This window comes from Biomphalaria glabrata, chromosome 6 (genome assembly GCF_947242115.1).
Source record: "Biomphalaria glabrata chromosome 6, xgBioGlab47.1, whole genome shotgun sequence".
NCBI lineage: Eukaryota > Metazoa > Mollusca > Gastropoda > Planorbidae > Biomphalaria > Biomphalaria glabrata.
In genome coordinates, this window is record NC_074716.1 from 49302741 (window position 1) to 49328068 (window position 25328).

At 37.8% G+C, this 25328-nt stretch overlaps 1 protein-coding gene across 6 annotated transcripts; it reads left to right on the forward strand.

Moving 5' to 3' along the window:
• The first annotated feature begins 4542 nt into the window (after positions 1–4542).
• Positions 4543–21971, forward strand: LOC106056591 (C-type lectin domain family 4 member F-like). Of its 6 annotated transcripts, none has more exons than XM_056031421.1 (6): positions 4543–4735; positions 6101–6250; positions 6827–7000; positions 15250–15349; positions 20949–21043; positions 21552–21971. In XM_056031421.1, the coding sequence occupies exons 1-5, from the start codon at positions 4687–4689 to the stop codon at positions 21031–21033; spliced, it is 558 nt and encodes a 185-aa protein (XP_055887396.1). In that variant the 5' UTR covers positions 4543–4686; the 3' UTR covers positions 21034–21043; positions 21552–21971. The 6 variants fall into 6 exon arrangements, 4 of the variants coding, with proteins under 4 accessions (XP_055887396.1, XP_055887400.1, XP_055887398.1 ...); XR_008778267.1 differs by lacking the exon at positions 20949–21043 and adding an exon at positions 13746–13845 and having other exon boundaries at positions 4545–4735; XR_008778268.1 differs by lacking the exons at positions 20949–21043; positions 21552–21971 and adding exons at positions 13746–13845; positions 21216–21234 and having other exon boundaries at positions 4545–4735.
• The last annotated feature ends 3357 nt before the right edge of the window (positions 21972–25328 follow it).

Below are 25328 nucleotides of genomic sequence, written 5' to 3' on the forward strand. Positions count from 1 at the left end.
ATAAACAAGACTTGTATGAATAAAAAAAAGTAACAAATTAGACAATTAAATTCTGGTAATTAATTATTTTGTTTGATACCAACAAGGGAAACTAATACTTCAGTATTCACAGATGTGGCTACATTTGTTTGGGTTTAGTCCCCTTATATAATTGTTAACGCTATTTCTCCCTCACACATTCTCTGATCAAGCTAATGCTTTAAACAACTATTTATTGTACCTAACAAAACATAAATCAATAAACAAAAAAAGAATCAATTCGTCAATTAATTATTGGTAATTAATTATTTTGTTTGATGTAGAATATGAAAAATAACTTGTACATTATTGAGAGATATAGTTTTAAAGGCGGAGTTCTTCACCTTTAGATAAGCTTTGTTTTTGTTTTTTTAAGGATTTTTATATTTTTTATATTTCGCTTGTTAAATATTGAAATCCATGCAGTGGCGTTATAGCCCATGGAGGCTCTCCTCTGCTTCAGCGCACCCCTCCATTGACATCTCTCTTGAGATTTTTGTTTCCATGCCCCACCTTTTAATTAACCTGCTGTCCATCTGCCTCTACTTAGTCAATCCATCGTATCCGCGGTCTGCCTTGGAGTCGTCGCTTTTTTATTTCGATCCTCTGACATTCTTTTAAGTTGACCTGCCCAGCGAAGTTTGTTCTTGCTTATATAAGCTCTGCTTGTCCGTCTAAAAAAAAAAAGTAAAGTTCCCCTTTCAGATCTTGTGGTCTATAGGGCAGATGATGTAAAGGTCACCTGTTTCTGTGGCCTACGGTTAACGAGGGTGTCAGGTGACCAGCACAACGACCAACCGCCTTTACTTTTCCCCAACTAACGTCAGGTACCCAATTAGAGCTTGGTGGACTCAGAGGCGCCCGAAGATCCTGAAGTTAAAAATCCCAGTCTTCACCAGGATTCGAACCCCGGGTCGGTAGCCAAGCGCTTTACCGCTCAGCCACCGCGCCTCGCTGGTCTGTCTGTCTGGTATAAATTTTGTGCACGTTATTTCTCCCTCTTCCTATCCCTCTGTCTTTCCTCTTGGATTTCCATTCTGTTATGTTGTCTTCCCATCGCTTTCTCTGTCTGCCTCTTCTTCATTTTCCTGGTAATGTTTCCTGAAGAAGGGTCTAGATACTAACGAAAAAGACATATCAATTAATTATTTTCATATTAGTAAACTACTACAAATGCTTCATCATAATTTTATTTATTAATTCGTATGCCAGGCTTTTCTCTGGCGTAACTAGGGGTATGATCAAAGTATTAATGTCATTTAAATCGACATAAGCAGATCAATAACTTGTGTACTTGTAAATAATATATATATATATATCATCGTGGTTCGATGATGACCACTTTTGTCATCCAGGGGGCTGAGGGCTTTGCACTGGGGTTTTGTGCCTCCTCATGTGGCTGGTGAGACCTATGTGAGCTCGGAATTTATTTATTTGGGGGGGGGGGGGGATGACTAATGACTTGCGCTGGAATTTTGATTTAAGTGAGGAGGATTCGCGCAACACGTCGACCTCACTCTCTCGCCCTAAAGCCCATTCTTTTCCGGAAGCAAGATTTGGTCAAGACGTCCGGGGACAAGTTTGGGTGCAGTGGATGACCAGAGACTTTCTGTGTGTCTTGTCCTGCTCTAGAGTACTCCACAGCACTGTGCTGGTAGTTGCCTTTCTGTTCGATTTGTCTACTTTTGTGACGTTTCGCACAGGCCGCCAAGTCCAGACTTCACATGCTAGGTTTGACAGAACCTCAGTGTACTGAGTGCCACGGACACGTCAGATACCCTCTACCTGGTTTAGCCGGCCAGTCCAAGCCATTCCCGGGGTGTGGCCGCTGCGCATACTACAGCTTCTGTGAGCCACAGGTTAGAGTTGGGTACAGGGTGGGGACCAAGAGTGAGCCAAGCTACCCTCATAAAGAGGTGGACTGCCTGTCCACTAGAGGTGCTACCCCTCCTAGATACCCCATACACCCTGATACTTATCTTTATTACTATTAAATAGTAACTATGAAAATATACTTCACAACAGTTTCAGTTCTAACAATAATTATTAATATTAGAAAAAAAAAGCTTGTTCAATAAGACCCTCGACAAAGTAATTCTCTTCAACTAAAAACAAACTCCAAACAACCTTCTCTTCTACACCACAAGAAAACAACTGTAAACTAAAAATCCCATTTCAGCCCTTTTGATCTATGGGGCAAATTTGTTTCTGTGGCCCACGGTTAACGAGGGTGTCATATGCCCAGCACAACGACCAACCGCCTTCGATTTTCTCCAACTAATGTAATAATAATAATAATAATAATAATGCCGAAAACGTGGAAATGTGAGCGAGTCGATTGAACACATTATGGCAGGATGTCCAGCCCTATCAGAATCAGCCTACCTAGGTCGCCATAACCAAGTTGCAAAGTTAATACACCAACACCTGGCTTTGACGTACAATTTGATCGGTAAGGACACTCCTCCTTATTAAAATACTCTCCACAAGAGGTTCTCGAGTCTACTGAACATCTGCTGTACTGGGATAGGCCTATTCTGACCGACAAAACGGTAGATTTCAATCGCCCGGATCTGCTGTTCATCGATAAAAAAGAAAAAACCGCTACCATTATCGATATCGCCGTACCACTGTCTCATAATTTAAGAAAAACTGAGATAGAAAAACAAAGAAAATATGGGAATCTAGGCTTGGAGATTAAGCGTCTATGGAAATTGTCTAAGATAACAATATACCCCATTGTTATATCAACCAAGGGGATAATAACAACTGACCTCACAGACACCTTCAAGACCCTTAACATTCCTGGGAACATCCTCGTTGCCTGTCAGAGGGCGGTACTGCTGCAGACCTGCCACATCACCAGAAAATTCCTCAGTGGAAACTGTTAAAGGGACTACGATGAATTTTGTTTCTCTTTTGCGAAACTCGACCCTGGCAGCGCCAGAGAATGACTACTCGTTCATTTCTAACATAATAATAATAATCTTTATTATCCGTAAGGAAATTTGTCTTACATTTGTGCCTTACACCAAAAAAAAAACATTATAACTATAAGAAACCAAAGTGTACATTCACACCAGACTCACTCATAATTTACATGTGACAAAGTTTATACCAGATTGTTTCTATTTAATGATTTGATTGCCAGGGGAACAAAAGAGTGTTTGTGTCTGTTTGTCTTTGCTATCGGTGTCTTGTATCTCTTTTGTGATGGTAAAATCACACAATCCTGACCCAGATTGTGATTTTTTATTTCTGGGATCTTTTTAGCTTTTTTATGGATGTTTGTCTCAAACAGCTGCCCAAATGGGGTTTGTTTGTTTTTTTGCCAGTGATTTTGCCAGCAGCATTTAGGATTCTATGGAGTTTATTTTTATCTTTAATGCTCAGATCGCCATACCAGGCAGTGATATTAAAACTTAAAATATTGCAGATGTGAGAGTGATAAAACATAGCCAAGGCCTTTTCGCTAACATTAAACGTGGACAGTAGTCTCAGTAATCGTAATCTTTGCTGCCCTTTTTTGTTGATATAATCAGTATTTGTTGTAAAGTTTAGTTTATTGTCTAGGATAGTACCAAGGTATTTAAAAGTTTGCACTATTTCAATAGTCTCTCCAGCTATAGAAACAATATCACTTTCCTTCTTTTCCCTACAAAAATCGATTATCATTTCTTTGTTGTTGCTTTTTTTTTTTTTGACATGTAATAATAAAAAATATCTTTACAGTATTTTTCAATGTGTTCTATTTCTCTGAAATACTCAGTTATGTCTGAGCTCTCTGAGAGCAGGACGAGAAGAGCCGCATCATCAGCGAATTTTTTGAAGGAGCAAAAAGGACTATCGGATTGAAAATCATTGGTGTACAAACTGAACCACAATGGCGATGTCACAGCCCCCCTGGGGCGCCCCTGTGTTAACTTTGCGTGCATTTGATATTACATTGTTTACCTTAACCCTCTGAGATCTCTGGGTCAAAAATTCATTAGCCCATAGTATTATATATGGACTAATCTTCAACGCTTTCATTTTTTCAATAAGTAAATGAAGTTGTATAGTGTTAAAAGCTGATGAGAAATCAATAAAGAACAATCTTACATAAGTGTTCGGTAAGTCCAGATGTTTGTAGACACAATTTAAAATATTTAGGATGGCATCGTCTACACCTTTACCCTTTTGGTAAGCAAATTGTAGAGGGTCCAACTTACTATAAAGATCATTCAGAAGAAACATTTTAACTAGTTTTTCTAAACATTTAGACACAATGGAAGTAAGTGAAACAGGTCTATAGTCATTCATTTCCTTCGGTTTGGAAACCTTTGGCACAGGTACAATTATGGACAACTTCCACCCACACAGATGGTATCTCGTGGTTTAGTAATGAAGTGTAGAAAATCTCTAGGTGTATGCACACACACACACACACACACACCCTTCTGAGATTAGTGTTAGAGTCGTCAATAAATCAAGAGATTATTTTTTGATTCGATGCTCTTGTCATGAATAGATGTGTCAGGAAAAGGGGTTATTAAAGGTGGCTCAGGTTCTGACACCACACATTCGTGTAGTTGAAACTCAACACAGCTATAGACAGTTACCTTACAGCTAGATTACAACACAGCTATAGACAGTTACCTTACAGCTAGATTACAACACAGCTACAATATGAGAAACCTAATTGTTTTAATTCTAGTTCTTTGCAGCTTTAGAGTCAGTAAGTTGAAACAAATAAACTATTTTCCTTTTCAAATTTTGTAAATTGTTTTTTTCTTAGAGGCCCCCGTAAAGGGAAAGCAGCTATTAGTTTTGTGTAGTCTGTAAGTCCTTCTGTCTGTCTGTTTGTCCCGTTTAGTTTGCAAAAAATAGAAAAGGTATTAAAAATTCAATATAAAATTTTAGATTTTGCAAATGTCTGATGCAACGGCTACTTTTTGTTTTCTGAAAGCGAACCGTTTAATTTTCAAAATAAATAAGCAAGTCTTGTTTTTTTTTCATAAAAATACAACATTTTTACAAATATTCACTATTAATAGTAAAAAAAAAAAAAAAAAAAAAAAATAACATCTACACAAAGGGATGTTCACATCCCAGCGGTTTTGTTTTTTTCTAAAATCATATTACACAAATATTTGTATTATTAAATGTCTAGAAAACATCCAGCACTTTGTTTTGCTCATTGTTTTAAAACTCGCCTTTTTTTTTCCATCAGACCTACAAGCTTTTATTGGGTTGACGTTTTAAACTCTTTCTCTCCTAATTGACGATGCCAGCGTTGATTTGACCTTATTAAATTGAATTTTGGATTTTTTAAACTTTAATTTGGGTTGTGAAAAATGAGCATGCATTCTGCTATAATTCGATACCAAAACAAACATTTTCTGATAACAGACAAAAAAGTTTATTGAAGTTTAATCATAACAGGACAGTGAAATACAAATGAGCAAAATGAATCATTCTATCTGAACAGGGAAAATAATTACTCAGAGAAAGAGTTAAAAATGTTACATATTTTCTGTTTAGTTATTACTAATTCGAGACACAGGTTTCTACAGTTATGTCTTGGAAGGCCTTGAGTTGTCAGTTGTTAAAATTATTTGTGTCAAATTGACAGTAAAAGTCGTTGAATTAATTAGCAGGTGTTTCTTCAATGCTATCCATGAGATTCTTTTTAGTTCTGACCTGTGTTCCTGTCATTCATTATATTCCCCAAGCGAAACGCAGAGAATTTTTCATAGGAGAAAAAATTATTCCTAATTCTAAACAGAACTTTTCTTTTCTATGCTTGCGCTAGATCTATTAACTCTTTCTCTCCTAACTGACGATACCAGCGTTGATTCCACAAGAATTTGGTAAATAATTACGGAGAGAAAGAGTTAATATCTTTTAGAATAAATTCTCATTTGCATTTTTCAAATGGCCTTCTTTTATAAATTCAATTAGGAGAACAAAAATAGATCATAATTCTTATACTAGATCTATTCTTTTTTTTTTTTTAGCGATCAGTCAAGGGACGCAAAGATTGTCTTTACTCTTGAAATGCAAACAATTCTTATACTAGATCTATTCTTTTTTTTTTTAGCGATCAGTCAAGGGACGCAAAGATTGTCTTTACTCTTGAAATGCAAACAATCAGCAGGATTTAGCATTTATGGACAAGGCACAACAAAAATGTGTCTGTACCTGGGACAAGAAAATAAGACTTATGTCGAGGCTCAAGCAGATTGCACAAGTAAGTTAAGTATTTCAAGCCGAGTTTCGTCTTATCTTTGCCTGGGGTCCCGTTTGAGTCTTACGCTAATAAACCCTAATTCTTGAGTTGAGGGGTCCCAAACAGAGGATGCATATTCTATTATTGGCCTAAGCAAGGTTAAATAATTTAGTTTTATGTTCTTATTTGATTTATAGAAATTTCTTTTAATAAATCCTAATGTTTTGTTGGATTTTTTGATAGTTTTATCAGTATGGGGATTCCATGACAGTTTTTTCATTTATTATAACACCTAGGTTTTTTGCGTTTTTTAGTCTGTGTTACTGGTTTACCATGAATAAGATAAGTGGAATTTATTTGTTTTAGTTTATTTGTTACTTTTAACAACTGACATTTTTCTGGGTGGAAAGACGTGCTCAAATTTGATTCCCATTTCTGTAATTCATCTAATTCTCTTTGTAAAATATCTGTGTCTTGTGTTGTTTTTGCTGTTCTATCACAAATTTAACTACATGATTGATCCGGACTATGCGTGTTTTGAGCTTCTTTAAAAAAAATATTTTGCTTTATATATTTTGTTTTTCTGTTTTGAAAAAGGTAGAAACTCTAGACTTGCTATCTTTAACACGTTGGAGAAGTTCCAAATTGTAGAGCCAATGCCCAATGTGTGGATTGGTTTAGATGACATTGCAACCGAAGGAACCTATCGCTGGGCAGATGGGTCAATACTAGATCTTCAAAGTGAACTGAAAAAAAAAATCTTTTACCCAGGTTAGTTTGTGGACCTTTTTTTTCCCACGATTTTTCTGAGGAAGAGCCACTGTTGCTTTTGCAATAATCTTCTATTCACCCCTGTCATGTAAAACAAATAATACGTAATACAATGTTTAAATATAAAACAAAGCTTATCCAAAGGGAAGGGGAAGAATCACAAAATTCACTGCCATATATCTCAATATTGCAGGAATAGTCTTCCTTTTTTCTATTTAAAACAAACTAATTTTAAAAATACCACTAATTGTTTAACTAATTGGTTATTGTTTTTTTTATTGATTCGTGTATTGTCATCAAGATCTCGCGGTAAGTGGAGCTACATTATATGATCTGACGGTAAGTGGAGCTACATTATATGATCTGACGGTAAGTGGAGCTACATTATATGATCTGACGGTAAGTGGAGCTACAGTACATGATCTGACGGTAAGAAGAGCTACAGTACATAATCTCATGGTAAGTGGAGCTACAGTACATGATCTGACGGTAAGAAGAGCTACAGTACATAATCTCATGTTAAGAGGAGCTACAGTACCAGATCTCGCGGTAAGAGGAGCTACAGTACAAGATCTCACGGTAAGAGGAACTACAGTACAAGATCTCGCGGTAAGTGGAGCTACATTATATGATCTGACGGTAAGTGGAGCTACAGTACATGATCTGACGGTAAGAGGAACTACAGTACAAGATCTCGCGGTAAGAGGAGCTACAGTACAAGATCTCGCGGTAAGAGGAGCTACAGTACAAGATCTCGAGGTAAGAGGAGCTACAGTACATGATCTCGCGGTAAGAGGAGCTACAGAATATGGTTTCGTGGAAAGTGGAGCTACAGTCCAAGATCTCGCGGTAAGAGGAGCTACAGTAGAAGATCTCGCGGTAAGAGGAGTTACAGTACAAGATCTCGTGGCTAGAGGAGTTACAGTACATGGTTTCGTGGAAAGTGGAGCTAAAGTACATGATCTGGCGGTAAGAGGAGCTACAGTACAAGATACAAGATGTTGCGGTAAGAGGAGCTACAGTACAAGGTCTCGCGGTAAGAGGAGCTACAGTACAAGATCTCGTGGTGAGAGGAGCTACAGTACAAGATCTCAAGGTAAGAGGAGCTACAGTACAAGATCTCGTGGTGAGAGGAGCTACAGTACAAGATCTCGTGGTGAGAGGAGCTAAAGTACAAGATCTCACGGTAAGAGGAGCTACAGTACATGATCTAACGGTAAGAGGAGATGCAGTACAAGATCTCACGGTCTCATTTTTGTCCTGGTGGTGTGTTGGATAAATTTTTAGGCACCTCTGAAGCCGCGTATGTCAGATATTTGTGAGGCCAATGCACATCTCTCCAAAATAGAATCGTGTTTACCATTATCAAAAATTACGGAACGTTAAAAAAAGATTCACCGTCAATTTCTTTTGTATTACGAGGAATTTATTCTGCGTTTTATCGTCCTTGTAACCTCATGTTGTGGGCGCGGTGGCTGAGTGGTTAAGCGCTCGGCTTCTGAACCTGAGGTCCTGGGTTCTAATCTCGGTGAAGCCTGGTATTTCGAATATCAGGATTTATACGGCGTCCCTGAGTCCACCCAACTCTAATGGGTACCTGACTTAAGTTGGGGAAAGTAAAGGCGGTTGGTCGTTGTGCTGGCCTCATGACACCCGCTCGTTAACCGTTCGCCATAGAAACAGATGACCTTAACATCATCTGCCCCATAGATCGCAAGGTCTGAAAGGGAAACTTTACTTTTTTTTTTATAACCTCATGTTGAAATTCATAAAAATTCATAAAAATTAATAAAAATGTTCTGGGGTTTCGGCCAATCACTGAGGCAACTGGAGAAGGACTTCGTAACATCATAGAACAGCGGTTCGCAACCTTTTAAGCTCGGCGACCCCTTTTTACAATTCCTCATTTTGCCGCGACCCCCCCTCCTCACACACACACAGTAATAGAAGAGTAGACAATAACAATCCATATTTTCGATGGTCTTAGGCGACCCCTGGCAAATCGTCAATCGACCCCCAAAAAGGGGTCGCGACCCACAGGTTGAGTACCCCTGTCATAGAAAATAAAAATCTAAATTATAATTGGAAATAAAACATCTAAGAGGGCATGTGGGAAACGACAATGGGGCGAATATGACACAAATGATCTAAAAATAAAAGAATTTAAGTCAAAGGGAGTTTTGTCCAGCTCAGTCGTAATTAATTCCCTTTCTAAAAAAAGGGGGGGGATTGCATTTTAAAATTTCGCACGCAGGCGGCCACAACCCTCGCGGCGGCCTTGAACAACCCCATCCCCTTTTGTTCGAAGGCCAACGATTCATTAGATTGACCACATTTTTTTTTAGACCAGACTAACCCTAAGCCTTATCCTCCAAACAATTAGTTGATTGAATACTTAGGATATTGAGAATGAAATAATAGCCTAGCTTTCGTAAGCATGGCTGCCCGGTCTGCGCGCTTGACTGTCGTTCGGTCGATTCGATGGTCCTGGGTTCATACCCCGCCCACTACCATCCCCCGTCGTCCTGTTGGAAGTTTTGGACTAGGAAGTAGATTATTCAAACTGTGAAGGAACATCCAAAACAAGTACAATATTTTTACAAACACAAATATTTGTATGCTTTCCAGCTGTAGTTCTTGACAAAACAGTCCGTGGTTTTGTAATACAATTTTTTGAAACAGTGGAGTCCCTCTTTCAGACTATATGATCTATAGGGCAGATGATGTAAATGTCATCAGTTTCAATGGCCGACGGTTAAAATGAGTTTTCAGGTGGCCAGCACCGCCTTTTTTTTTTCTCCCCAACTAAGGACAGGTAAATTAATAGAGATGGGTGGACTCAGAGGCGTCCTAAGAATCCTGAGATTCAAAATCCCTGACTTGGCCGTTACCTTTATTTAGACATATTAAAAGTGAATCCAAATTTAAAGCTAAGGACTGAAACAATTAATGATGGATATATATATATATATATATATATATATATATATATATATATATATATATATATATATATATATATATATATATATATATATATATATATATATATATATATATTAGTTGTGTTTCACATGATCTATATTTCCTAAAGCCGTGTTGGTATGGAGTAAGGACATTATGTTTTTCTAAGTGGTTTATGTTGTTGCTATGTATTATGTGTTCTAGAATTTTACATGTGATGCTGGTTAGTGGTACTGGTTTGTAATTTCCTGGGTCAGATATTTCTCCTTTTTTAAACAGGGGGGTGGGATGACATTAGCTTCTTTCCAGTCCCTTGGTACTCTGCCCTGGTTAAGAGATGCCTGAAAAAGTATTTTGAACACTGGGGCTAGCTGAAATACCATCAGGTCCAGATGTTTTGTTGGCTTTAATATTTGCTAATAGTTTTTGGATCTCCTTTTCTTGTACTTCTATATCTCCCAACAACACTGCTGGTAGTCACACAGACACAGACTATAGTCTGTTTCTTGCTATGTCTTATAAATAGTTAATTACGTTGGTAGAAGTTCTTTTGTTGTTGTTGATTTCACTGCTGTAGTCACACAGACGCTAGTATGTTTTCTTTTTTGCTATGTCTTGTAAATACGTTGGTAGAAGTTCTTTTGTTGTTGTCGATTTCACTGCTGTAGTCACACAGACTCTAGTATGTTTTCTTTTTTGCTATGTCTTGTAAATACGTTGGTAGAAGTTCTTTTGTTGTTGTTGATTTCACTGCTGTAGTCACACAGACTCTAGTATGTTTTCTTTTTTGCTATGTCTTGTAAATACGTTGGTAGAAGTTCTTTTGTTGTTGTTGATTTCACTGCTGTAGTCACACAGACTCTAGTATGTTTTCTTTTTTGCTATGTCTTGTAAATACGTTGGTAGAAGTTCTTTTGTTGTTGTTGATTTCACTGCTGTAGTCACACAGACTCTAGTCTACGTTGGTAGAAGTTCTTTTGTTGTTGTTGATTTCACTGCTGTAGTCACACAGAACATAGTCTGTTTCTTGCTATGTCTTATAAATACGTTGGTAGAAGTTCTTTTGTTGTTATTGATATAAGTGCTTTTAGTCACACAGAACATAGTCTGTTTCTTAACATGTCTTATAAATTATAGAAGTTTCGTCAAGAGAGATGATAATTGTGTCCTACTCGTATCATATCAAGTCATGCATGTTTCGTTTGAGTTATTATTCACCGAAGGAAATACTATTATAGCACTCCATATGCCAGCTTGTCTGCTTCTTTAGTCAGAAAAGTTCCATCGTCGTTTACAATTATTAAGGTTCTTGTTTGTCTTGTGTTGGTTTTAGATTTTAGTGTCTTGTATCTTATCTTATAAAATGGATGGCTGCCTGTTCGGGATGGCTGCCTGGTCGTGCGGTTTGCACGCTGGACTGTCGTTCAGATTTATCGATGGTCCCGGATTCAAACCCTACCCGCTCCCATCCCCAGTCTTCCTGCGGGAGGTTTGGACTAGGAAGTAATTATCTTCAACTCTGAAGGAACATCCGAAACATGTAAAACATTTTACAAACATTTTTACTTTAAAAAAAAAAGATGAATATGTCTTACGCCTTATGCATCTAGTCATGCATGTTAACCAATGATTTAAATTCTTCCAAGTCACTGATTTTCCTGGGTGGCTCAGGCAAGCCAATCCATGCTCTAATAGCACTAGGGAAGAAGGAGTATTTGTACGATGAATGTGCTTTTATCTTTGTATCTATCTAAATATTTTATTATAATGCTATGAAATCTTTCAAGGTTATGTCGATTATTATGCACTGTTTTTTTTTTTATTTGAGTTATTCAAATATTTAAATTCTGCTTAAAAAGTTGTAATAGTAAACATTTTATCATTTTTAGAGGCCCCCGAAAAGGGGAAAATACTCTATTAGTTTTGTGTGAAATGTCTGTCCGTCTGTCCGTCCGTCTCGTTTAGATCTCGTAAACTAAAAAAGGTATTGAAAATCCGACATCATAATATTTTATTTAATTAAAATTTCTGTTGCAACGGGTACATTTTTCTTTTCTAAAAGTGAAAAATCTCATTTTTTAAATCATTTATGCAAACATTTTTTTCCATAAAAATACACTTTTACAACTATTCACTATTTATAGAAATGTTACTTTCTTCTCTCTTCTCATCAGGCATACTGTAAACACTAAAAATGCTATACAGTACATCACCGTACTAAACCAATAAACTCTACTGTCTCTATCTCTTCTTGGACTCGTACATTCACTTCAGGACTCCACCAGGACCGACTTCATGGCAGACTAACAGTCCCGGTCTACTCGCTGTCCTGTCTTGAACTGCCCTGCCTTACACACAGTATGTATCTGGTCCACGCAGGCTTATGATGACCATAACACGGGTTATATTCACGTGCAACGTTTATACCAGTACTGTCAATTGCGATTCGACATAGCACACTAAACTGTCTTTCTGGCATGTGTCACATAAGTCAGCTGATCACGCACAGTTAACCCTATCGCGTCGCCAATAGGGTTACAACAGTAACAAACACTGGAGGCTTTTTAGTAGGGGAGATTACTATTTGGCATATTTTTAACACATTAATGCAAACGGTTTTTGATTTTTTTTGTAAAAAAAATTTTTTTTACATTTGTATTGCTAAATTAAGTCATTTTCGTCATACTGATTACTACATTTACACGAAAAATAAATTTAAATTATTTTTTCAAAGAGAAAAAATCTATTTAGTATGCATATAAGTTGGACATAATTTAAGACAACAATTAATACGTAATTTTTCATATTATTGTCTGAACTTCAACTGGTCACAACACTGAATACAAGACTTAAATAAAGGAAATTAGATATTTAGATATTCATTATAAGACATAAGTAAGGTCAGTGTCAGGTTCATATTTAACTTGACATTCACTTTTACCTATCCTTTGGTTTGCTGGACCTATGGGGCACCACACAAGATCTGTCAAACTTCTCTATAATTTGTCTTTGATCGAATTTAATTCTGATGTTCTTTCTGAAAATATTGAAACCTGCCTTTTTACCTGCCTGGGTGGACCACTTCGGGGGCCGATGTTGAGTTTGTGTTTCCACACAAACTGTCTTTGTAACCTTGTTTATTGCAATGCTTAGAAACGTTTAAATTGAATAGATTAGAGAGTAAATTCTTGACATACAAAAGGAAAATTGGGGCTCTTTGAGAATTTGCTATTATGTTAGGCCTACGTCACTTCCCTCAACAATACTGAAAGCGAATCATTTAATCAATCGTATCGCTTCATTCTTACAGTGGCTGTTAGGCTTATTGACGGCCTAGTTCATAGCCATGTTAGTCACACACACACACACAGATATATATATATATATATATATATATATATATATATATATATATATATATATATATATATATATATATATACAGAGAGAGAGAGAGAGAGAGAGAGAGAGAGAGAGAGAGATTATTGCAAATTCTTGTGTGACTAAAGAGGACAGTCCTCGAAAGGCATCCGTTGCCTTTTCACCCTTCTTTCTGCTGCTGTTGTGTATAGTTGCCTTTTCACCCTTCTTTCTGTTGCTGTTGTGTATAGTTGCATTTTCACCCTTCTTTCTGCTGCTGTTGTGTATGGCATCTGCAATCCGAGACCCTTACTTAATGCTTTCTCTGTCTCCATGTGGATCTATCTAGTGCCAATGGATAGCAATTTGTTCTCACTACAGCACTGATCCACTGTAAAACAATACATACATTTTTCATCAGGAGAACCAGACGCTTATTATGTTGATTCGGACTGTGTTTGCCAGAGATGCTGGTCAAGTTCTGAAAAATTAGTTGACACCGTTTCCTACTGGAAATTAAGGTACCTTTGTGAGAAAGTGATTTGACACTCTAATTTATCAATGCCAACAATACTATTAAGAATGAAAAAAAAAATATTAAAGTGATTTGGGCTGACGAGTTATCTTTTTGTTAACATTTCTTCTGCCCCTGTAACGGCAATGTCTTAATGTTAAGGCTAGACATTTATTCCGAACATTTCGAATATTCCAATATTGTCAGAAAGAATGTCAGGAAGTATGAGCTACTTATAAACAACTACAATTCTATCTCCGTCGATACAAAAAGAAGAGACGTTATGTTCTATTTCAAGTTCGACTAACGACTTGATACCACAGGATACGGAGATTTATTAATGTTATTATTATTACATTGTTAATACTTCTATGTATTCGATGAGCTGATAGTTATAAAGATATATAGTTAAATCATGGGTGTCACTTACAAATACATCACTAATGAAGAGATTAAGAACAGGAGTAATACAGCCATTGGACCCCACGATGACCCGCTGACCTTTGTCAAAAAAAACTTAAAAAGTAAACTCTATGGTCACATCACAAGGTCCTCAGATCTCAAAGATCTTTCCTTCAGGGGACAGTACCAGGAAAAAGATGAAGAGGAAGACAAAGAAAGCGATGGGAAGAAAGCAACACCAGAGTTTCCACTCGTTGGCGCATTCCTGGGCCCTTGTCACGGCCTGGTTCTTGTCATAGGTCTGGACGGTCTTGAATTGGTCTGCCTACGTGTGTTGTAGATACCTCTTCTGGTATTACTATAATGTTCTTTGTCTTCTTAATTAAATACTTTCACACACGCACTAGATTTGCTGGTGCGTAAGAACACTAACGTACTGGACTCTCCGGCCACAACATTTAGAATTATTAATAGACTCTAGGTTAGCAGACATGGTCCCTCTATCAACCTTGCTGATGAGATCCAAAGGTTTAAATTGAATAGACTAGAAAGTAATCTCTTGACATAAAAAAAGAAAACTGGGGCTCTTTGAGAATTTGCTATTTATGTTAGGCATACCTCACTTCCCTCAACAATACTGAAACTGAATAATCTAATAAATCGTATTCTTACAGTGGCTGTTAGGCTTATTGACGACCTAGTTCATAGCTACGTTAGTCTCTCTCTCTCTCACACACACATATATATAGATATATATATACATAATTATTGCAACTTCTTGTTTAACTAAAGACGCCATTCCTCGATACACAGCTGTGGTCACAGGTTAGGCGCCGTTGCTTTTTCCCCCTTCTTACTGCTGCTGTTGTGTATGGCATCTGCAATTTGAGACCATTCCTTTATGCTCTCTCTCTCTCTCAATGTGGATCTATCTAGTGACACTGGATAGCAATTTGTTAGCACTACAGCACTGATCAACTGTAAAACAATACATACATTTTTTCATCAGGAGAACCAAATGCTTATTACGTTGTTGAGAATTGTGTTTGCCAGAGATGTTGGTCAAGTTCGGAAAAATTAGTTGACGCGCCCTGCAACTGGAAATTAAGGTACCTTTGTGAGAAAGTGATTTGACACTCTTATTTATCAATGCCAACAATACTATGAAGAATAAATAAAACAATATAAAAGTGATTTTGGCTGACGAGTTATCTTTTCGTTAAGATTACTCTGCCCCTATATCGGCAATGTCTTAATGTTAACTCTTTCTCTCCTTACTGACGATACCGACGTTGATTCCACTAGAACGTGGTAAATAATTACGGAGAGAAAGAGTTAAGGCTAGACGTTTATTCCGAACGACTATACCCAGAAAAAAACATTAAAAATTATATTTTAAAACGGACAATACCTCGAGAACATGTGCATTACTCCTAGATACAATCACATATAGCATGCTCAGAACGCAATGGCCCAATCTCATTTGCGTGGTTATCTGGTAGAAGGCTTTCCGTGCTGCCTTTAGGCGCTCAGTAAACACAACTCTGATCGAGTCGGGTGTAGAACCTCGAGCTACCTTCATAGGTATCCAAGACAAATTCAAGCGTACTTAGCCCCTCGACCACTCTTCCCTCAAAAAATACTTTATTTACTCTTTTTTTTTCTTTTAATATACGACAAGAAAAATAAAATATTTTTTAATTTACAAACTATTGAAACTCTGATTGCGATGACTAAAAGTAAAAGTTCCCCTTTCAGACCTTGTGGTCTATAGGGCAGATGATCTGTTTGTGTGGCCTACGGTTAACAAGGGTGTCATGTGGCCAGCACAACGACCAACCGCCTTTACTTTTCCCTAACTAATGTCAGGTACCCATTAGAGCTGGGTGGACTCAAAGGCGCCTGAGGATCCCGAAATTAAAAATTCCCAGTCTTCACCAGGATTCGAACCCCGGTCCTCGGTTCGGAAGCCAAGCGCTTTACCGCTCAGCCACCGACTGCGATGACAAGCTAGTATCGTTGAAAGTTTTACACATTTGTAGCTATGCAGCCAGATGCCCGAAACTCACTTTTGGTTACCACCGACGTAAAAAAAAAAAGTTCCCCATTCAGGCCTTGTGGTCTACATGGCAGATGATGTAATGTCAGTGGCGGACTGGCTACATGGGCATTCGGGCAAATGCCCGGTGGGCTGGTCCCCAATTGGGCTGGTAGGCCCACCGAAAGTAAATTGTTTTAACATTTATAATATTCTCTTGAATAGCAGCACTTTGAGCATCGTGATTTAACATAAAAACAACATATTTTTTACACTATAAAATCTAATAGCAATCTAACGCATTGGAGCAAATACACTGTTAGACACTTAGTTTGTATCTTTAGTTATATAGAGACGCACCATTCTAGACTACTTACCTATTTACACCTGCATTGCTTAATAAACAGGTAGGAGATGATTGTCCTATCGGGAGTAATTTTTTGTTTGTTTTTTTAAATAATTTGAACTATCCCAGAAAGCCTGTAACATATTTTCCTATCAAAACATGTAATTAAAAATAACAAGGGTTACAATTAAAGTTTGTGTCGACACACAAACTCAAAATCGGCCCCTTGAAGTGGTCCCTCAGGTAGAATAAAACACAGGTTTCAATATTTTCAGAAAGAATGTCAGGAAGTATGATCTACTTATAAATAACTACAATTCTATCTCCGTCGATACAAAAAGAAGAGACGTTATGTTCTATTTCAAGTTCGACAAACGACTTGATACCACAGGATACTGAGATTTATTAACGTTATTATTATTACATTGTTAATATTTATATGTGTTCGATGAACTGATAGTTATAAGGTATGGTTAAATCCTAGGCCGGAGGAATTCCAGCTACCCGTCGCCTCAGCCTGCCCCTCCGGTGGAAACGTCTAGTGGGTGGAGACTAGATAGGCTAAGTACGAGTTAGCGAACCAGGCCCGGCCGGGCTTCCCTGGGTGAGCTTTTGTTGTTTTTTTTCTCTCATTCGGGGTTGGGATGGAAAGAACGCCCGGAACCCAGTCCAAAAGTCCGCCACGCCGTTCCACATGGGGGCCGTCATCAGACCCGTGGCTGGAGTGGCGGTCCTTACACGGAATCGTGGCGGTTACAGTATAGGAATATGAGACAAGCTCCCCGCAGTTAGCACTGTTCTCGGCCACTTATAGCGAGTGGGCCAGGACCGGGGACGGTGCGCTATGTACACGGCACGGCCCGGTCTGGCCCATTCAACCGATATGGCCGTCTACCGTTGGGAGCCCTCAGACAGGACAGGGGTGAAGAGCCCCATGTCCAGGTCTGGTGGTTGGATAAAAGCCTTTCTAACCATCAACGGGATAATGGCGCCTACGGCGCCGACGCCCTACTGGACGTCACTGAAGGTTAAATCCTAGGTGTCACTGACAAAGACCGTATCATGAATGAAAAGATTAGAAACAGGATGAATACAGCAATTGGACCCAAGATGACATGCTAACCACTGTGAAAAAACGTTAATTCACACTCTATGGCCACATCACAAGGTCCTCTGGGCTCGCAAAGACCTTTCTTCAGGGAACAGTACCAGGAAGAAGAAGATGAAGAAAAAGACAGAGAAAGCGATGGGAAGACCAAGAATGAAATTTTATCAAAGGCAAAGGACAGAGAGAAAAGGAGAAATACGTTAGACAGATCTTGTGTGGTGCCCCAAGCCCCCAATGGTCCATTAGACTAGGGGATAGGTGATGGTGAAGCTAAATGTGAACCTGGCCTAATTGATTTTATTGAATGATTATCTAATATATCTAATTGTTTTGTAAAGGGGGCATCTCTAAATCAAAACCGCATCAAATAAATCCTTTTTTTTCTCTAGTGAAGTGTATCTGTAGACTGCAAAAGACTACAGGTCATGTGTATAATAGAAATCATTACTTATTAATTGGTGTTCTAAATTATGTTCTGCGTATATGCATATTAAATAGATTTTTTTGCTCTTTGAAAATAAAAGTAAACACTTTTTTTGTAAATATAGGTAAATTGTTGGCATAAGATTACTTAACTTAGTAATACAATTTTTACAAGATTACAAAGAGAGTTTGTGTTATCACACAAACTCAGATGCGGACCCCATCGAATTCACCAATGGATCAGTAAGATATTCAAGCCATAGTCTTGTTTTGATCGTTTAAAGCAGCGGTTCTCAACCTTTTTAACTCGGCGACCCCTTTTTACAACCCCCCACTCTGCCGCGACCCCCCCCCCGTTACACACATACAGCAATAGAAGAGTAGGCAATAGCAATCCATATTTTCGATGGTCTTAGGCGACCCCTGGCAAATGGTCAATCGACCCCCAAGGGGGTCGCGACCCACAGGTTGAGAACCCCTGATTTAAAGTAATACAATTTTAAAAATCATTTGGCAATAGTTTTCGCTTAAAAGCCAACAGTGCAACACGCCGTCTTTGATAAGGCTCTTCAAATTCTTTTGGAAAAAGTAAAGTAGCGTTAACTGATCACACTAGATCAGCATGGGAACCTCCCGATACAGTGTCGGAGGCAGTTGGTGCAGTAGTTCAGGGTGTCACCCCTCCTCCATCAACTTTCTTGAAATATGTTCCAATAAACACTATTGCTAGCTAGTTCTTTTTGATGAACCAATACAGTGAGCTGATTACCTACTTTTATTGATTTTTACTCAAATGTAAAATCCAACTGTTTATGACATTCATTCAAATGTTATTGCAAATTTTACAATGATATTTAATTAAAATTATAAACAGACTTATCATCATAAGATCAGGTTTCCTGTATTATACTTTAAGACAGAAATGGTATAACGTTATGTGTTGTGTCATTTACACTTAAACTACCATCTACATTTGTCTAGGCATACTTGGGCATATATCTAAAGATTTAATTATTATCTTTTTCGATGTGTCTGCTTTTGCCAAGTTATATTTTTTCCAACTTGGTTGTCACCCAAAAAAATGGTGCTGACAGGTGCGGACCGCACCCCTCATCCCCCCCTCAGTGACGCCACTGCTCCAAGATACCTACCTCTACCCAACAATTACGATTAATATATTGAAGTAGACGGGCTAGGTAATAGCAAAATATGAGCACAACTAAACAGGTTCACCATGCGAACAGCATAGGCCTATTACACTATTACCCACTAGTAGGCCAACTAATCATGTAACACCTCTAGTAAAATCACTAAATTTAGGAAGCCTTCAGGACAGAAGACTCAAAAGTAATGTAGCAATTATAAATAAAACACTGAACCATAATCTTCAAATACAAAAACAAAATTTAATAAAATACTCAGAAAGACACAAAGATAAAGGCACATTCCTCGTCCCATATGCTAGGACAAATTTGTACAAATACTCCTTCTTCCCTAGTGCCTGAGCTAGCCAGGAAAACCAGTGACTTGGCAGAATTTAAGTCATTGGTTAATATGCATGACTAAATGCATGACGCGTAGGACATAATCATCTTCTTTTTTGAAGTAACGTCTGTATTATATAAGATAATCATGATCATAATCGATCTATTTACTTTATATGTCTAAACTAGTTCCAGAATATAGAATATATCTAGAATCTAGATCTAGACAAGATCTAGATTTCTAGACTATTTCTAGCTGTAGTCTAGATCTAAATCTACATCTAGACTAGATCAAGAACTAGAATCTAGACTAGATCTAGATTTCTAGACTAGTTCTTGACCTAAATCTAGACTACATCCAGAAATAGTATCTAGAATCTAGATTAGAACTAGAATGTAGACTAGATATAGAATTGGAATCTAGACTAGACGTAGATTTCTAGTCTAGTTCTAGTCTAGATCTGAATCTAGATTCTAGCATGTCTAGATCTAAACTAGTTCTCGAGATCAAGATCTAGAACTAAATGTAGAAAATAGATTAGATTTAGATCTAGAATCTAGAAATAGAATCTAGAACTATACTAGAACTCGTATGACTTTACACTTTTAATCTTAAATTACTAGACCTAGAGCTAGACCAATATTATGATCAGGATTGGTAGGCCTACATTTATGCTGTTCGCATCAGATTCACTTCTTAATGTGATACTACTGCTTACAAAATAAATACATCTGCATGTCTAAGCTATAAGAAGATAAGCTATTTTCTTAATAGATTATACGTGTACATTTTGTTCAAATTAAATTTAAATCTTGATCTAGTCTGGCCTCTTTTTAGTCTAATTTAGATTTTTGTCAAGTGCATAAGGCATAAGGAGGATTTGTCAAAACTGCGCGCTATAAAAGTAGTTAGTTTTTTTTATACTTATAATTAAAACGAAGTTCGTATCAAAATTATTTTTAAAAAACAACATTTCAATCAATATTCCACTCAAGAGTAAGTTAATAAATGGAAAGTATATTTTATAATGATCCGTCAAAAAATTTTCTATTGAGACCTTAGTTGCAATTTATTTTGTAGCCTACCAATGCGCAAATCTATGAAAGAAGCTTGAGTTATTAATGTAGAAATCTGTGACCTTTTTTAAAAAATTTACCTTTCCTGATGTTTTTCATTAGAAAAATCTGCTTGCATATGTAATTTTAAAAATTAAATGGTTCACTTTCGGAACATAAAAAGGTAGCTATTGCATCAGAACTTTGAAAGGTCTAAAATTTTATTATGTCGGATTTTCAATATCTTTTCTAGTTTACAAGATCTAAGCGGGATGGACAGACAGACCACACAAAAACTAATAGCGTCTATTCCCCTTTCGGGGGCCGCTAAAATTTAATAGTAAAAATGTAAGTAGACATTTTGAGAAGAACTTTCCTTAAGTATTATTAAGTGCGAGCACTTATGGTCTAGTCATGGGAACTTGTAATATTTTTATTTCCACCTATATTTCCATGGGATGAAGAGATCTCAGTTAATCTTTCATTGCTTTTGTAATAGTCTATACATTTGTTTCAACAGGAGAACCGAATGCTGCTTTTGTAATAGTCTATACATTTGTTTCAACAGGAGAACCGAATGCTGCTTTTGTAATAGTCTATACATTTGTTTCAACAGGAGAACCGAATGCTGCTTTTGTAATAGTCTATACATTTGTTTCAACAGGAGAACCGAATGCTGCTTTTGTAATTGTCTATACATTTGTTTCAACAGGAGAACCGAATGCTGCTTTTGTAATAGTCTATACATTTGTTTCAACAGGAGAACCGAATGCTGCTTTTGTAATAGTCTATACATTCGTTTCAACAGGAGAACCGAATGCTGCTTTTGTAATTGTCTATACATTTGTTTCAACAGGAGAACCGAATGCTGCTTTTGAATTGGAGGACTGTGTTTGCAATAATTGTTTTAAGGAGTACCCAAAATTGTTTGACTCACCTTGCGGGGATACTTATAGATATCTATGTGAGAAAGTAATTTAAAGTTCTAGAGGGAAAAAAAATACCTCGATACTCTGAACGAGCAAAATAGTAGGAAAAACTACATATCTCAATAATGCAAGATTTAAATTAAAATCAACAAACCAAATTTTAAAAAAATACTTGAAAGAAAAAAAAAAGGTTATGAAAGGGGCAGAGCTCCACGTTTACAAATATATCTCGGAATAGTGTAGAATTATTTCCCTTTTTCGGAAACGAAATAACGTGTTCTAAATTTGTACTAGACAGACAGAATGAGCTGATAAAAGCTTTGTAAAAAAAAATAAAGAAAGAAATATTTTTACAGTTATTTTTGTTAATATGGTTTTGTTAAAACCACTTAATATCTCTAAGAGTGGCTGTAGATTTAATGTAGTAATCATGCCTTTTTTTACTTTTTCTATTATATGTCTCTCTCTCTCTCTCTCTCTATCTATGTCTCTGTCTGTCTGTCTGTCTCGATGTCTCTCTCTGTCGGTCTTTCTATGTCTCTCTCTGTGTCTGTCTGTCTCTCTCTATGTCTCTCTATGTCGGTCTTTCTATGTCTCTCTCTCTGTCTGTCTTGTCTCTCTCTATGTCTCTGTCGATCTTTCTATGTATCTCTCTCTCTCTCTCTCTTAACATGTCTGCTGGTGGTTGAGTGGTAGAGTCCTTGGTTTCTGAACTTCAGGTTCCAATCCTGGCGAAAACTCTTTAATTTCGGGATCTTTGAGGCGGTTGGTCCTTGTGTTGGCCATTCTCGTTAACTATGGGCCACAGAAACTGATGACCTTCACATCATCTGCCCTATAAATCTCAAGGTCTGAAGGGGGAACATTTCAAACATCCTTACATTCTAATGATAGAAATCGGAAAGTGCACTCCAGTAAATGGATCGTCTTAAACTAATTTCCTAAGAGTCATGACTAAACACTACAGTAGGTACACATGTTGATAGGCTTTTTCATTTGATATGTCCAATGCTCTCATCAGATGATTGATTTTTTTTAATGAGCTCATGGATGTTTCTATGATGGCTGCCTGGTCGGGATGGCTGCCTGGTCGTGCGGTTTGCGCGCCGGACTGTCGTTCGGATTTATCGACGGTCGAGGGTTCAAACCCTGCCCGCTCCCATCCCCCGTCGTCCTGCGGGAGGTTTGGACTAGGAAGTAAACTATCTTCAACTCTGAAGGAACATCCGAAACATGTACAACATTTTACGATAATTGGAAAACTATTTGCACTCAGTAACACTAAATAAAGGTTAACAAGTAAAAATATGAATGATTCGTTTTTCGATTAAAAACGTCATTTACAAATTCGATGAACATGTCAGTGCATATGTCACCGCTTCCATGAAACTAAATAAAAGAAAACTAATAGCTCAGAGGCGACCTCAGATTGGTCCACCCATAGGTAAAACTTTACAGGAAGCGAGTTAGGGTTTTAATACTGTAAAAAGGTCAGCTAAAATGGAGGCCGTAGGCGAAGTGAATTAGGTGACCCCCCAGATGAAATATCGATGCAAACCGAACATTAAAATTAAGACTGAAGCACAAAAATTACGCAATTTATGCAGTATCCATGCCACAGTTAAAAAAAAAAAAAAAAAAAAGTCCCAATGCCGTAATCTGCATGCCAGACAATCGCCTACCTAAACGACTTCTGTGCGGTGGAGCCGTGTGCATGAAGGCGCTCCCAGTGGAGGTCAATACAAGCCTATAAAAACACCCTTAATAGCTCCTTCAAGGAGTGTGATATTGACCTTCTCGGCTGGGAGGCACTAGCTCTCTATGGCTCTTCATGGCGTGAAGCTGTGTGTGTGTCTGGGTCACGAGATACGAGGCAAGGACGGTGGTCAGCATGAAAGTGCGCCGCATCAACGAAAAGCTGAGATAGGAAACAGGCTTATCTGCAACCGATCAAATGCTCATCTTCGACCACGAAGGAGGATATATATATATATATATATATAGATAGATAGATAGATAGATAGATAGATAGATAGATAGAGAGATAGAGAGAGATATAGATAGATGGATAGATAGATAGAGTGATAGAGAGATATATAGATAGATGGATAGAGAGATAGATAGATAGACACATACATGATCTGGAGATTACAGCTTGTTGACTTAGGGCCATAGAGCTCTGTTTGAGATTGAAATGAGAAGTTCAGCTAGATTACTAGGCATAGAGCCTGCTAGTTTGAGATTTCATCCTAGTTTTAAAATTTTTGTCTCTAAATATTTTTTAATGCTATGCGAGACCCTCCCCCCCCCTCATTAATCGAAAGCCCTAGGCGGCAGCTTTATGCCTATGCCTGTAACGAGTCTCTCTATCCAGGCTCTCTGCAACCACTGCACCACACGAAACCACCAAGCGAAGAGCTTGACAACTCAGGGCTACAGTTAACGTAACTCTTTAAAGTACAATAAATCACAGACAATTCTTTACAATTGGCTGGCAACACGTAAGACTGACTGTACAAATGTTTCAGTGTAGAAAACCATACATACATACACAAATACATACATAACATACATAACAAACATACATACATAACATACATTCATACATACAAACCTGCAACCATATATAAAATTAAACATACATACATACATACATACATACATACATACATACATACATACATACTTACATACATACATACATACATACATACATACATACATACATACATACATACATACATACATACATACATACATACATACATACATACATTAGACTTAGACTTAGACTTAGGTCCTCCCGCGCCGTTCGGTGCATTGGGCGGCAAGCTGTCTCCATAATGATCTGTCACTGGCAATGTCTGAAGCCTCCTCCAATCTGGTGTCCACTGTTCTGAGGTCCTCCATGAAGGTGTGTCGCCAGGCAATACGAGGACGTCCCTGTTTGCGCTTTCCTCGTTTTGGCTTCCATGTTATCGCAACTCTTGGTGTGCGTAATTCATTTTGACGTAGAACATGTCCCGCAAACCTCATGCGACGCTCAGTCACAACCTCACTAAGTGTTCGACTCCCAGTTCGGCATAGGATTTCCTTGTTTGAGATCCGGTCTGTGTAACTGACTCCCAAAATGCGTCTCAGCCATCTCTGTTGAGCCACATTTAGTCTTTTCTCAATTTTGACAGATGACTTCCACGTCTAACATGCATATGTAGCAGTTGGAATGACGATTGTGTTGAGAAGGTGTATTTTGTCTCGAGTCCAATGGCTTGACTAGTCCTAATAGGCTGCAGCCTTTGGAAAATGCTCCCTGCCTTTCCTATTCGACATGCTACATCATGGTAAGCATCCCCATCATTTGTTATGATGCTGCCAAGGTACGTGAACTTGTCCAGCTCTTCAAGCTTTGACTCGCCAAGTCTGATGGGGACACCCTTTGCCTTATATTCCACTCGCATAATTTTAGTCTTATCCAAGTTTATGCGGAGGCCAATTTTGGGTGCCTCTCTGTCTAGGTTCTCCGTCATTTCTTGAATGCATTTATTTGTAGCCCCGAGTAGTGCAACATCATCAGCAAAGTCCAAGTCCGTCAATCGGAGTTGTTCATGCCATGGAATACCAAAGGCAGTCTGGTTCATTGCTCTCCTCATTATGTAGTCGATGGCTAGGAGGAAAAGGAAGATAAGGGAGATAAGATGCACCCC

Bases quoted from the DNA above. Each gene is read 5' to 3' on its own strand.
- LOC106056591 (XM_056031421.1), top strand. From the start codon at position 4,687: ATGAGAAACCTAATTGTTTTAATTCTAGTTCTTTGCAGCTTTAGAGTC. The intron at 6,251-6,826 runs GTAAGTTAAGTA...GTTTTGAAAAAG, and splicing joins GGCTCAAGCAGATTGCACAA to GTAGAAACTCTAGACTTGCT. The intron at 15,350-20,948 runs GTACCTTTGTGA...TATCTTTTCTAG, and splicing joins CCCTGCAACTGGAAATTAAG to TTTACAAGATCTAAGCGGGA.